This window comes from Melospiza melodia, chromosome 5, assembly GCF_035770615.1.
Source record: "Melospiza melodia melodia isolate bMelMel2 chromosome 5, bMelMel2.pri, whole genome shotgun sequence".
Classification (NCBI taxonomy): domain Eukaryota; kingdom Metazoa; phylum Chordata; class Aves; order Passeriformes; family Passerellidae; genus Melospiza; species Melospiza melodia.
The window spans coordinates 79,551,622-79,567,319 of NC_086198.1; the positions used below are offsets into that span (position 1 = coordinate 79,551,622).

The 15,698-nt window shown below is 35.6% G+C and overlaps 1 protein-coding gene across 8 annotated transcripts in view; it reads left to right on the top strand.

The window, feature by feature from the left end:
* JAKMIP1 (janus kinase and microtubule interacting protein 1) overlaps positions 1-15,698 on the top strand; it is a 230,248-nt gene that overhangs the window by 102,003 nt on the left and 112,547 nt on the right. For 6 of the 8 annotated variants that reach the window (XM_063157607.1, XM_063157606.1, XM_063157609.1 and 3 more), the window contains 7 exons: positions 953-1,081; positions 2,901-2,984; positions 6,668-6,730; positions 7,881-7,979; positions 11,005-11,106; positions 13,977-14,030; positions 15,003-15,068. In XM_063157607.1, coding sequence (XP_063013677.1) covers positions 953-1,081; positions 2,901-2,984; positions 6,668-6,730; positions 7,881-7,979; positions 11,005-11,106; positions 13,977-14,030; positions 15,003-15,068 — 597 coding nt within the window. The remainder of the gene's footprint in view (positions 1-952; positions 1,082-2,900; positions 2,985-6,667; positions 6,731-7,880; positions 7,980-11,004; positions 11,107-13,976; positions 14,031-15,002; positions 15,069-15,698) is intronic. The other 2 variants (XM_063157610.1, XM_063157613.1) reach the window with 2 other exon arrangements.

The window sequence follows — 15,698 nt, forward strand, 5'->3', positions numbered from 1 at the left end:
CTTACTAGACAATAGTCTGCCTTTCAACCTTATAATTTATTTGACTGTTTTGATACAATCAGGATTTTCTTTCTCTGCTCACAATACTCAGAGAGCCCTTTGCAATTCGTAAAAGCTTAGCTGATCATAGGTAGTAAATACCCAGTGACATGTTTTGTCCCAGCTCTGTGATACTCACTGCTGCTGGCCTACTTTGGAGGATTGCGTGCGTGAGCACAAAGCACGAATTAGATGCTCTTTTTCATCTTTCTTTCTTTTTCACCAACTTCTGCCTTATACTCCTCAGAAGAAGCTGCCTTTTTTCCTAGGTTTAATGTCTAATAATATCTAGTAATCTCTTTTCTTTAAAACTCAAGTTCCTGGAGCAAAAATTAATTAAAGTGAAGGACATTTCTTGTCCTCAGCTGAATAGGAAAGACTTTATAAGTGTTAAAGTTAGTGGCTTAACATTCAAGGAAAATAAAGACTTTGAAAATACTTTGTATTAAAAGAATAAATTTAAGAAAATATATTTGAAATAATTTTGAAATGTAACTTCTGTGTCAGTGTGCTTTGCCCTGGCATTGTAGAGAACAAGTGTAAGGAGGGAAGGGAGGACAGCATGAGAAATAGAACAAATACCTTCTGAGACCCCTCTGGCTCTGGAATTGCTGACGACAGTGTTGCACAAGACTGTTTCCCCTCACCTTTCCCCAGATAGTTTTTCCATTTCTGCACACTGTTGTCTTACATGGCAACTTACACTGCCCTTGAATTGTGTGGTAGATAGTTACTCATCATCCTTCCTTCCTTTCCTTTCCTTTCCACTTGTTTTAAGATTTCATACCTTTATTAAACTTTGAGACTTTGTATGAGTTTTGTTGCTTGTTTGTGAGTCTGTCTTCTGTACAGACAAACCCATTATTAAATACATTTTTACTAACCCACTTCCCCCCCCCACCTTTTCATTAAGAGCACGCCTAAAGAAGAAGCTGAACTCAGGTTTTGCCAGCTAACAAGAGAGTATCAAGCTTTGCAAAGAGCTTATGCATTGCTCCAAGAACAAGTTGGTGGAACCCTGGATGCAGAGAGAGAAGCAAGGGTAATTTTTTAACTGAAATTCTTTTAACTCTGAAATAATAGAAAAAGCTGAAACAATTTGTAATAGCAGGAGGTATCTTTGCAGGTCAGTGAAATGCAGAGCCCAATGTTTTTGAGGATTAGAGGATGTCATAAGTAGGGAGATAATTTAGATTCATCTGGTGCAATCAGAACAAAGATGTTAGTATACTTTATTCTAGCATGTATAATGCATTAAAGATTTCTATGCTATGAGAGTGATAACCCATTTGAACCTGTAGTTTGGATAGTGACATGATGGATTTTAAATTAATCACAGGGTAGGTTGTTACAAGGGCATAGGTACTTCCATAATATGATTGTATTAAAAATCTCCCAAATCAGAATCAAAAATCTGACCCAGCAACTTCTCCAAACCCCAAAAATGGTGAAACATATTAAATACTGTGATTATTACATGTTACTGCTTTGCTACATGTGGCCACTGCTGTACTGTGCCACTGCAGTGTGTTGCTAAGAATGCAGAAGGAAAATGATTTCAATGTGTTTAAAAATTACTGATGGAAAAGGACTCAACCAACCTACACTCCTTTTTTATTTTTTCCTGTGAAATATAGTTCTTATAATAGTAGAATTACTGCTTTATGGCTTTATTAGAGTTCTTAGCATCTTACAAAAGCCTAGTCAGTTTTGACACTCTCTTTTTAAGTAGGACACTTAGCCAATGAAAGCTATACAGACTTTGAAGATCACTTCTCAAGATAGAATTAGGATAGGGGGCATAATTCCATGTACTATTAAAAAAAGGATTTCAGGGGCAGTCATCTATTTGCCACCTATGAGAGACCATTATATATTTTCTTTGCCTTCATGGGGTTTTTTAAATTTTATTTTGCAGACTGTACTTTTTGTAGTCTTGGAAATTGTTGCTATTTGTTTTTAATGGCATTTTAGGTTTTTTGATACGTCCCTGCAAATCCATCTCTTGAGTGAGTCAGAAATTATCTTTTTGCATAGTTTATTTTGGTGGAATGAACATTTCCTATTACTTATAGATGAGGCTTAAGGTAAGAAAGGACCCAAAGATGCACAGATGCAGGGAAAAAAAAAATCCCTGTAGGTATATTTAAACTACTTGGGTGGAAAAGTACCTGAAGTAGGGTGGAAAAAAAATACTTGTGGTAGATCAAGGAGCCTCAGTGGTTTGGGGTCTCCAGAAACATGTGTTTTATATCCTGTTTTGTTTAGTGTCTTGTATGATCCAGTGCCTTTTGGTGCCTCACTGGATATAGGGGGTAATACCCACTGTAGTGTAGTGCTGAGTGTAATAATCGTATAAATGAGGAAAACTGACCAGCATGTGCTGTTTATGGGATATGTAATTTATTTTGGGTCAATATAATTCATTTACCTAAAGGGCTTTTTCAGTGTTAATGCAATTCTCTTTCTCCCTTGTCCCTTTTTCCCCAGTTGCCTTAAGTTACTAAAGCTTATGAATAGCTTCTTAGAGCTCTTTCAGTTTCTAAATTTATTTTTTTTCTTCTCCTGGTAAGAACTTTGTCACTGATTATGGGATGTTAATATCTTTTTAGGCTGGGAAGGAAAAATGCTGTCAAACTTGGGCTGCTTCAAACATCATGGAGCATAAACACAAAAACAATTATTTTCCTTGTTTAAAATATTAATTAACAATTATTTTATATATATAAATAACAATTATTTTAATTGTTTAAAATTTTAATTGAAAAACATTAAAAGCTGATGGGACAGCCCATAAAATAGTAGAAAATATATTTACTTTTGATTTTTCCTTCCCCCCCCTCCCCCCTTCTTCCCCCCAGACTCGTGAACAACTGCAAGCTGATCTTCTCAGGTGTCAGGCAAAAATTGAGGACCTGGAGAAAGCTCTGATGGAGAAGGGACAGGTAAAAGGCTCTCTAAATGTGCTCTCCCACATCGTGTTCTCTGCGTGCAGTGGTGCCCTTGCCATCTTCGTTGCTTACTGGTGTGTTGGTGTCAATGATGCAGCTTAATTGCTACTGCAGCATTACAGCACTCCAATAAAGCAAAGGATTTTGCAGTCTAAGAAAATGTCATTACAGACTCATTTTCTAACACATAATACACTAAAGCATACTATTAAAATAACCACATGTACTTGCACATTCTGTTCCCCTTGTCATTTGGTGAAGGGCTTTCTCCTCTTTTCAATTTTGTTAGTATTTGTAATAAACTCTAATAACATAAATATTCTATATTTCTACTGGAGAATATTTTTGGTGTGTACCAAAGAAAAATTTTTTAAAACCCCAGCTTCTAAGCACGCTAGAGAGATGAACACTGAGCCTGTCAGGTTAATGGGAGCCACTTGAGGTGTTACTCTCCTGGGGTTAAAGTCTCAGAGGGCCCAGCTGCTTTCACATCCCCAAACCATCACACAAAGTAAAATCAGGCCCTGTGCTTCAGTATATATAATATATGTAAATACTCATCAAAGATGTGTCTACTGATGCATATTTAATATTGTCTAGGGCCCTCGGGAAGTCTGATTAAGAGTTATGAGCATGCATTTGCAAGTCGTTCAGTTGTGTGACTGCTAGAACACACAGTAGAAATTGTGGAGATGTTATTTTATGCTTTATTGTTTGAAACAAGAATTTAAGTTTGCAGGTAGCTTATAGTAATAAGATAGAGCTAGCTGTAGTTATACATTTCAAAGACTGATGATCCTGCAGCAGTTGACAGAACTTACATATAATGCCAGATGAATGATAACACTATTTTTGTGGTTTATTCTTTGAAATTAAAATTTTCTGTAAGATTCTGTATCAATGCAAAGGTTTGGGGACCATATTCAAATTAAGGACAAAATAATTTATGCTAGCTTCCACACAAATTGCAATTTGCTCAGTGAATTTCATGTAAATACAATATTACTAAAAACTGAGAATATGTTATCAATCTAAAAATGATGGCCCACTGAACTTCTGGAAGAATAAATGAAACCAAAGACCTCCCAAGCATCCACTGCTGCTATTTTGGTTTGTTGATAAGAAAGATGTTGTGGGCAAACTGCTGTGTAGTTGAAAACATTAACAAGATAGTTGACTGTACAGTGTATAATGTAAGTACTGTGTATGTAAACAAGATAAATGAATTTGGATACCCATGTAAGGAGTAACTTCTCTGATTTTTCTGCAAGAGAGTTATGTCAAAAATATCTGGAAATTAGAATTTAGTCAATTACTACTTTGAAATTCAGAACCAAATTTTCCACTTTGTATTTTAGTAATCCTGAGGGGTTGAACAGGGATGTGACAAGGAGCACTATGATGTTGTTTGTAGTGGGCTGGTTTGTACACTGAGCGTTAGCTTTCCTCAGAGGGGATCACAATGTCTTCCTGGGAGCTCTAGCACCTGCTTGGTTCTCCTGAGCTGTTAGTATTTACAGTCAACAAAATAAATGGTTGTATGATAAACTGAATTCTTTGTGCACTATGTGATTTTTTAAAAAATTGTTTTATTAATACTTTGTCATTTAGATGTCATGGTAGTGATGATAATTTAATACTAATTGTGGAATGCTCATTCTGGGAGCCAGCCCCTGAAGTGTGTTTGTAAACAAAATAATGAATCAAAAGATCCAAGTGTATTATTCCAGAAAATTTCCTGAAGTCTATTTCAGAGCATGAGATTAGAAGTTTATTGTTAAAAAATTATGTGAAGCTTGGTTTGTAACAACTTACGTGGAATTTCAAAGTAACTGTCAGTGGCTTTTGTTAATCTCCCTTCTGGCTGGACCTGTCAGTATTCCCCCAGAAGTAACACAAAACTCATCATCCATTTCTGCATGGTACATTGAGGTGCATGCATGAGAAATTTTATATTAAGTTAAGAAATCCTAAAACATATAATGGCAAATATTTAAATAATATTAAATATATTTAACTAATATTAAATATATTTAAATAGAGGCAAATAATACATCTAAAATTATTGGAATATGCAATATGCCAGATGCATGAATCCTCAACTGTCTCAATGGTCTGGTCTGTAAATGCAGTTCTGCTGGAGTTCAGGTTTTCTCAGGAAGTGTAGTTGGACTCCATCAAGAAAGATGCAGAAATTCGTTATCAATAGAGCAGATTGTTCTGTTTTTTCTACCTCTGTGAACTGAAGCAGTTGAAGCTGCAGTGTGATGTAGCTGTTGAACCTTACCATGTGGGTATGTTTACCATATCCATGCATTGGGATGTCCACCCTAAGTCTGTGCATGCAACTCTTCATTCCTTGACCTTAGTAAAATGCTAGTTAAATACTAAACCAGATACCAGATTTTATTTTCAACATTTCTTTCACTTGCCTCAAAAATTCTTGACAAGTGTAATGCCTCTCAGTACTCATTTTAGTATGTTATTCTTATAACATCACAACCATGAAGAGCTTGTTTATTACATGAAATGCATTTTTGTGCATGAATGGAAAAAGGTAGAGAGAACAGTACAACATGAAATTGTAGCAGACAGTAAGTAGAAAAACTAAAATGTTTTAAAAAATACCAATTGGACTCAATATAATATCATAATATTTTAGATTGACATTTCAAGGATATTTGATGGGCTGGGATATCCAGATGTCATTGATTCCTTATGCAACATCAGTGTGCAAATATCTTCCTGAAAAATAATTCATTGTCCTTAATACTTTAGTAAAGGCATTTAGATTTTAAATAAATCATCCCTTGAACCTAGAAGATAATTTGATCTAGAGTTAGTATGGCATATTAAGTGTTGGATATTGTTTTAATAGACCTTTTAGAACAGCATAAGAAAGGTTATGTAAATAGATTTCTCTGTAGGAAAAACAAGAACAAATTTGGCTGTTATAACCATTAAATCTGAATGTCCGGCTATGGCTGGCCATAAGTTTTTGTAGCTTGGCTCGTTAAAGGGATATTTGATGAGGCCTTTTGTAGCCATGGGAAAACCTAAAAGTAAAGATGTGTTTTGGAACAAGTGATTAATTGAAAATACAGTTTCTAAATGGAGTATACAATGTCTTGCATCACTTCCCTTCCTCCACAGCATTGAATTTCTTGTCACAAACACTGTGTATTAGCCAGATTCTCAGATTTTTAGCAGAGGGTAATTAACTTCATATTGCTGAAGCTTCTTTTTGGTCATTTGGGTTAGTAAAATAATTTTCATCCCTTTCTCCCTTTTTATTTTTATTGCACTACTTAAAATGGGATGATTTTGCAAGAAAGCTTCCAAACCTTTGCAATGGAAAGCAATAGTTTTGAGTTCAGCTGAGTAAATAAATGATTTTAAAAGAACGTAAAGCATATAACTGTGGTAACCCACAATTGCTACATGTAAAGATTTTAAAGTACATGCTAGCTGAAACATGCTAGGAAACAAAAGACTGCTACAGGAAAGAACTTTAATTTTCACTGTTATAAAATGCTGTACATCCTTGAAACATTTATGATGGCTTTATTGTTCAGTGTGTGACCGTTTTATACTTGAATGTAAAATGACGTCTGAAATCTAATTACTGGAGGCATTCATTTTTCTTCTTTAACAAAACATATGTATTTCCCTCACAGGATTCAAAATGGGTAGAAGAAAAGCAGCTGTTAATTAGAACAAATCAGGAGTTGCTAGAGAAGGTATGTGGGAATATTTTCACCATTGTTGCCCTTTATCATAGAAGAAATTGAATGCACTAAGTACTATAAAATCAGCATGAAGTTGCTTTATTTCTCATCAGAAACAGAAATTTAAGTAAAAATCTCTGATTAAAGTACAAACATGCTTTTTATATTCTTCAGGAATCAAAGCTGTTTTTTTATTGTGGAATTACATGGACAGTCACCAGTGCAGCCCAAGCTGGCTGAGGTTTCTAGTGTCCAATAAGATATACAGATGCACAAAGATTGTTATTGTCCTGACCAATAGCAACATTCCCTGCTCCCTTCAATGTTTTTATAGTTTTTACACACATTAAGTAATACTGATTGATTTAAGGTTTATTATATTAACTCTCTGAGCTACTCAGAGCTGAGCATCTGCATTGTTCTTTGTTGATAGTGATGGGATAGTGGGCTAGTCAACTTAGGAAGACAAATAACTGATATTGTTAATTGGTAGCTTAATATTAATATAATACAAATACGATAACCAAATAAAATATCATGATTAAAAGTAGTTAAAGACAGGTTTAATTTATTTGGACACTTACGTGGGTACTATAAATGTTAAAGTACATTATGCTAGATGTTACACTTCTGTTTAGATTTGTACAAAGGAAAAAATCACCCAGTTAAACTAGACAGTCAAAGCTATTAGTTGGCATAATTAATAGCCAGTATTGAATTTCTGTTTTGTCATTGTTAGTACCCCAAGGCAAAATTCTGGCAAATTAAAAAGTAGTCATTAAAACCACACCACTATTGTCTTTCATATACTTAAAAAAATTAGATGTCTAATTAGGCAAAGACAATGAGAGCAGCCTACCCAAATGTTAATGTAATTCAGTTTCATTTGCTGGATTTTAAAAGAAAACTTGTACTGCTTAACTTATTTAGATACAATATTCATATCACTTTTATGCTATGTTCCAAGAGAACATTGACCATTTTCTGCTGACAGCTCTCAGAAATACTTTCTGATAAAATACTTTCTTTTCTCTATGACACAGCCTGATGTACAATGAAAATTGGACATCATCAACAATTTAGTCTAAACCCCTGCTTACTACTGTAAGCAGTATTTTTTCTAGTGCTTACAGGGTGTTACCATGTTGTGTTTGTCTCACAGATTTACAGAATGGAACAAGAAGAGCATCAGCTGAAGAATGAAATGCAAGATGCAAAAGACCAGAATGAGCTGTTAGAATTCAGAGTGCTAGAGCTTGAAGTAAGAGATTCTCTCTGTTGCAAACTCTCAAATGGAGCAGAAATTATGTTTGAACCCAAGCTGAAATTCCTGTAAAGATTACTGATGTCTGGTGCATGTTTAAGGGAAGTCACTTAGGTATTTATTCTTTAAATGTTGTATCTTGGGATAATGAAATTGATGCCACTGCCTTAATATGTTTTGGAGAGAATGCTCACTAATGTTTATAAAGATGTAATATAGCTAATATAAATTGCATATAGTTTTGTTTTCATCTAATAAAATATTTTGTTTTGCAATATTTTGCCTTTTTTATTTGTTTCATTTCCATAACTGCTCCTTTCCTGCATGTAAAATCACCTGGTATGTATTCTACAGCCTTGGCTGGCATTGATTAAATTAACACACCTTCTCACGTCTTGCATGCAGTGATCTGACTAAAGAGCTGACACATCCATCACATCAATGTAGAATTCCTTTAAATTACATTAATTTAATGTTGACAACATTCATATGAAGTAAATTTATCTTAAAAAGAACACTTTTTGATAGCAGCTTCCAAAGAATTCCTCTTACCTTAAATCCATTTTCTCATGGTTTAAAGTGGTCATGGACTGGAAATAATTGGCTTCAGTCAATGAAAAATGAAAAAACCCCCAAATCTCTGGCAATGCCAAATAAAAGTAGTAAAGCGGAAATATAACTTCTTTCTGTTAAACTAATATGTTGCCTATACCAAACAAATTCCATACTTTGCATAAATGAAATAAGCAAAATTATTTGTTTTTAGCACTGAGCATGTAGCCTGTGGTTACAGCTGAAAGCAATGGTTCTTATTCATCCCCTCCCAAACTGGGCTCATGTGGAATTTAGCAACACTGAAATATCTGTGTGTGATGCACACTTGTCACATGGTTGTATTGCCTGATGACACATTGTTCAGTTTCAAAGATCACCAGCATTCTTAACGCTGCTTAGAATAAACTCTCTGACAAACCTGTCATTGTCACTCCTCCATTTTTATCACCCAGCACGTTTCACCAAAAACCTCGGCATGTGTAACTTCTCTGATAAAGATGAAAAAGTCATGTCTCCCTGTTATGTGAATGTTCTTTTTGTCTGACATTTCTTTATCTTTTTTTCATCCTTTATCAACCATATGTTATGGTGTCATAGCCCATTATATTCAAAATTATGAATTTAGGTTACTAGAATTTCAGTAGATGTTCAGAGGAAGATATGCTTTCTAATAGGTATCTTTATATTTTATGGAAGGACTGTAAAGAAAAATAGAGAACAATTTAGGATTTGACTTGGCTGTTGCACTAGAAATTGCTTCCTAAAGTGTGAGGGTTCTTAGAAGTAAAATCATCCAAAAACATTTCTTAAGGAACGAACAAATATTCTTCAATACATCCTTCATGAATGTATTTTTCACATGGAAGAATCACATCAAAAACAGCTCAGTATGTCATGTAAGGCTTTGTCATGTGCCAAAGCTTGGAAAAATTCTTTCACAGAATAACAATGGAAGTATTTTTGTGTGATTGCAAGAAAAGATTTTTTCCTTAGTAGACAAGCACGTAGGTACCAATGTGACTGACAATGCAATGCTTTAGGAAAACCATCAGTTCTACTGGTGATCAGGACAGTATTTTTTAGTGCAGTTATTTCAGACAGAAATTAGGTAAAGCGTAAAACACAATCATTTATTTATGAATTAAAGCAAGCAAGTTTAGATGAGATGAATGCAATAGCAACTGATGAATTTTTAACAATATCCAAAATCATAACTGAATTTGGATAGGAATTAAAGTTCTGGCTTTGGTTTACTATAGCTAAGACATTATTTAAGCCCATCAGAATGGGTTAAATAGACTGTTGATGTAAATATTATTTTTAAAAAGCTTCAGAGGAGGAAAACTGCATAGAGTACAGAGATTTTTCTCTCTACACTGTACTTTCAAATTAGGTTTAACCTAATTAATGAACAACATTTGCCATGCTTTGTAACATGTTTAAGTGAATGGATGCAGCCTGCCTGCCATATCAATTAAAGCACCTCATTTGTGATTTAGGAAATGGAGTAATACATGGATGGTCATAGGAACTGAAGTATTTGTAGTAGTGGTCTCTCTGAGAAAATGAAGCTCATGTTGCCAAAGCATCCCCTTGTAACATGGAGATGAAATCTGGTGTTTCTTGCTCATGTTCTCATGGCCAGAGAGAATTCAGAGTAAGACCCAATGCCTTGGTTGCCCAGAGCCTTCAGTCCAGTCATTTTTTCACAGGCACATGAAAATTTAGTTTAGCTTAAAATTGCTTGTTTGTTATATTATATCTGCCTTCTGAAGAAATAATAGGTTGATATTTTGAAGAAAGGGATGGAAGTTATGTACATGGACCAGTTAAGTATTAGATATACTAAATATCTTTAGATAGACAGGAACTTATATTTTTTTGTTTTGTCACAAAGAACATCATAACTGCAGAATAGTGCTGCCTTCCAACATATTCTGACATCTTTGCTTTTGGACTGAATATGAATGGGGATTTTAAATGGTCTAATAGGAAGGTAGACTTTAGAATAAACAGGGACCAGACACACAGGTTTAATTTTAGTGAGAAAATATTCAATAATACTATTTTATGATGGAGTTTGATTTTTTTTTCTGCAGATTTTTCTTTCTATTTTTTTTTATTGTTCCGTGAAAGAAAACAGGAGTTAAATAAGGTTATAATCCACATAAAAACCTGCAGAGTATTTCAGGGCTCCAGTCAATTAGGGCCTGTGTTGCAAGGGTTCTGCAGCTGAGGAGTGTCAGGTAGCTTTGCAGAAACTGTGTGCATGGAATCAGCTGGCAGCTAACCCTATGGTTGTATTTAGCCAAAATTCTTCAAATATGGTAAAAGTAAGAGGAAATCGAATAGATTTGGAATCAGAGCAGGGATCTGCCTTTTTAATGTACAAGTATGTTTTGTAAAGGTGGGGAATAAATGTTAATGTATATTCACAAATGTTGTTCTTAAACAAATCTTTCCTCAGGAGAGAGAGAGAAGGTCACCAGCATTTAATCTTCATATAACCACCTTCCCTGAAAACAATGGAAGTGCACTTCAGCTGTTCTGCCATCAGGAAGGAATAAAGGTATATGAGAGAAACACCAGAAACAGTTGGATGGCTAGGAACCTTTCTTGAATGACCAGTCTAATATCCAAACAAGTGGTTTGACACTTACCAGGGAAGAAAATGAAAAAAATATAAAATTGGAAAAGACATTTTTATCTGGGGAAGCGGTTTCATAAGAATATGATCTGGTCATATCAGGAGTTCCTCAGTGAAACTGAAGGCTGGTCAATTAAGATAATTTACATTTAGTCTAGGGAAGAATGTGGATGTTGAAGTGATTCCTTGTCAGGTTTGCTACAGTACATGGTTCATTATATTAAATGTCTTCATCTGAGTTCAGAAATATGACATTCAGTCCTTATTACACCCAATTTAGTGAAGGATTTTATTTGTTGAATTAATATTCTTAAGTTATTTGCTAAGGCCAGGGCCTTGAAGCGTAAAGTGCCGGACCCAGAACTCATTCAGATAGGTGGGACTCTTTTAGAACAAGAACAAGATAAATGTCAGGATCTCCCTTGATTACCTTCTGATATAAGGAAGCAAGAATTGCTCTTTTCACTCCTGTTCTCCCATGAACAGACTATTTCTGCAACTTGATTTGCATGCTGGTTCACTTAAGATTGAATTCAGACTTGTCACTAATGTTACACAATAGGGCTGGGCAACTTTTCTAAAAGTAATTAAAGCATAATCTCTGTGCCACTTACTATTTATGATTGAATTTTTAGTGGTGATTTATGGTTGAATTTTTAGTTGTGTTTACAGCTCCTCTTCTGAGGCTTGTTGCTATTCAGTGCTTTAATGAGCACAGTATGATCTCTAGAGGAAGTAAACAGAAATTGTCCCTGCATATTTTTAGGAAGTTGAGTAGTCTGAAAGAAAAGAGTTAAAATCTGCTTCTTACCTGTAGATTTGGTTGGATTCTCATCTCCCAAAGCACACCAAGAATCATCACCTACAAATAGAGCCAGATCCACTTTTAGCTTACCTGTTGTTCTAATCTACGTGTTGGCTGTAGCAGTGTACCAGAATCCATAATTCCCTTTTTTCCATTGTCATCTACGATATGCTTTAACAGGTGGATTCTTTTCAATCTGCCTTTCATTTTGCTTACCTGGAAGATGGTGACCTAAAATGGGCAGACCTAAAATGGGCAGACTGTAATAGTTGACCTTTTATCTGTTTTCAGTGCTTTTAAAAATTATTAGCCATCAGAATCAATGTAGATTCCAGAATTATGCAAAATCTGATTTGGTTTCTGATTCTTCCTTTATGCATCATATGGAAATAAATTATTAGGATGATTATTTCTGGCTCAATAGATGCAAGTAAATTCCACTTTGCTCTAGTGCAACTCAATGGCTAAAGAAGTTTCTGTTCAGCATTGTCAATGCTGATCATAATCAATAGTTTTGTTTTTAACATCCACCCAAACACAAGTGTATTAGGATCTGCACCATTCCAGAGTTAATGATGTGCACAGTTAAATAGCTCATGTAACATTCAGAAACACACCTGAAGTTTTTTGGAAGAGATGGAGGGGACCTCAGGATAGAAAAACCTGAAAACTGCACATGGCCCTGTGGCATGCTGGCCTTTTAGTAAGTACTGAGTAAGAGTTGATGGTGGCAGCACTTAGCAAGGCTCTTTTGCTTTATGTATGTGTATTAAGCATTTTGGACTAAAATGGACCGGTCCATTCCCATGCTCTCAAGGCTTCCTGCCTTCAAATAGCAAGCACACATTCCAGCCTGTCAGTGGAAGCGATCCCTGGTCCATGTTAACTTGGATGGGTTAACTTGCAGAGCAAACTTGGGATAGTTCAGGAGAATGTGATTAACTCTAGTTGAACAGTTCCATGACCCTTCCCAACAAGTTTATAAATAGAGTTCTGGGGCCTAGGAATGGATCCTGTATTTCACTGGCACAGTGTGAAATACAGACATCATGTGAATTTTACCAGGAAAAGGTTCTTTACCCTGAGGGTGGTTGGGCCCTGGAACAGCTCCCCAGGGAAGGGGTCACAGCTGCAGCCTGACAGAGCTCAGGAAGTGTTAGGACAATGCTCTCAGGCACATGGTGTGACTCTTGGGGATGATGATGTATAGGGCCAGGAGTTGGACTCAGTGATCCTAATGCATCCCTTCCAGCTCAGCATATTCAATGATTATGTGATTCCATGAATTTATTCCTCTCTTTTTTGAATCAGAGGAGTAGTTTTCTTTATTTCAGTGGCTGAGCCTTAATAAGAATGGGCTGTTCAGCTCATTATATGAGAGCTGAGTGGCAGAGAAATGTGGCTTTCTAATCAGAAAGATGATTGTGAACTGATAAGCTGTTTGGAGGAGGATGTTCTGCCCACTGTGCACATTCCCTTCTGCCACTGTAAGGCTGATTTGAAACTTCATGGTTTTCTTTAACAAAGAAAATAAAAAGCAAATCACCAAGCAAACCTTCTTAATAATTACTTGTTCATGCCATGCTCTCTGTCCTTGTAACTTCTGTAGCTTGATGTGGCTGATGCTCCACTCCAAACAAAAAAAAAAATGTCTTTTAAGCCCTTTCTCTTTACATCTTTTAAACCTGTTTATCAGTTTTGATCTCTCCTCTACATATATTAGCAGGATGAGAAGTGTGAATGATATAGGAACATTCTGCCCTCATGCACAGACATCCAGGTTGCTTATTATAATTGAGAGTGACTTTTGGTTTTGTCTTAAAGTACCAGTAATTACTTTTGTAATTGTGATGCAAAATTATGTTTCACTTATTTACATTTGAAGTCTTTTCACACACAGAAGAGAATAAGGGGTACATAAAATGTAGCATATAAAAACTGTTTCTCACCAACTTCATAAAAAATAAGTGTCAAACATCTTTTTCAGGACGTGAACATATCTGAACTTATGAAGAAGCTAGATATTCTTGGAGATAATGGGGTAACACTTTTTTACTTTTAAATGTATTTCCAGTTCCATGGTTAATTTAAAGCTTTTTTTTTTTTCCAGAGCAGATACTAACATCCAAGACAGTGCACAGGGTGATTTTTATATGCCTGTGTTTGTATGAAGAATATGAATGGTTAGGAATGGCTTTTACATGAATTTTTTTAGTTAAACTGAAGGTAGTGAAAAGAGTATTTTTTCAAGGTAGGATTTGGTCTTTACCAAATGATACAGAAAACAGGCACTGTAATAGGCAAAGTGAAAAGATGCAAAACAGAAGTCAAAGCCAGACCAAGCTGCGAATTATCCCACTTGAGTAGTTATAGTAGCACCTTCTGCTGTGAAGGCTGTCACTGCTAGGAGTGGATTTTCTGGGAGAAAGGCAAGGAAAACTGTCTCCCCTTTTCCCTCTTTATTGCTAAGTACAGTATGAAATCTTAGTAACACATTTGGGGCACAAACATCCAGGGAGCTGAGTCCAGTTTATAGCTAGATTTAACAGATCGAGGTCTTTTTAATACTAGTTTTAAGTTCTAGATTGGCATGTTATGTTGCAAGTCCTGTGGAGATTTCTATGGCACTTACTCTTTGCATTGTTTTCTTCAATTGGAAGTCTGAAGTGCATGAAGGTGAGATTCACTTGCTGCAAGGCTTAGTCCAGTGAACTGGCAAGAACAGGCAAAAAATTGCAAAATCCCTGACTGAAAGCACTTAATTTTAATTGAATGATCTGTTTCATTGAATGATCTGTTGAAAAAGTGTTGTGGGGCTGGTATGCTGAAATAGAGTGGAGCTAAGCACCCTTGGTTTAATTTTCAATACTTTCAGTCATGGGATCCTTTTTGGTCATGTCTATAATTCTAAATGTTATAACTGATTTACTTTTTGAAGTATGGTTAAAACTTACTGCTCATGTTAAAGAATGAATTTTTAATTCAATTTAAAGTGTATCTTTTTGTATTTTAGAATTTGAGAAATGAAGAGCAGGTTGCAATAATCCAAGCTGGGACTGTGCTTTCCCTCTGTGAAAAGGTAGAATTCAGTAAATATTTTTCTCTGCTAAAAAGTGGCCATGTCTTGTAAGATACCTCATAACATTGCCAGGGAAGCATGGCTTTTCTGTTCAGGTCATCTGGATTGGAGCATGTGTTCATCCTTACATGAAGGTTGGGATTGTCTTGAGGTAAAGCCAAACTTATGAAAGAAACCCAGTTTAAAAATAAAAACATGTTTTGGAGATACTCCCTTAGCATAAAGTACTAAAAATCCACTTAACAGAAGAGACTCCATTCCCAGCAGTGCTGTGTCCTCATTGCTCTGGGAGCAGGTGTAAAGTGCCCTCTGTGAGGTGCCCGTGGTCCCTTCTGGGCTCATTCCTGTGGGTGATGGAAAGAGCTCAGAGTAGTCATTGGTCCTCTCCTCTGCAAATTAATGGACATAGACAAAAAGTAGTTTGCACAAGACAGTCAGGTCTCTCATTTCTGTATGGCTAGTTCTTTACTTCCAGGGAATATAACCTGTATATGAAAAGGGTGGCATTTAGAACTAAGAAAGACTGCATATTTCTCTGAAGAAGCTCTGTGCATCCTTTTCATGTTTCCATTAAATCTTTCCCGATGTATTGTTGAAATTCAGAATCAGATATTTTTAATTAAAATTTGA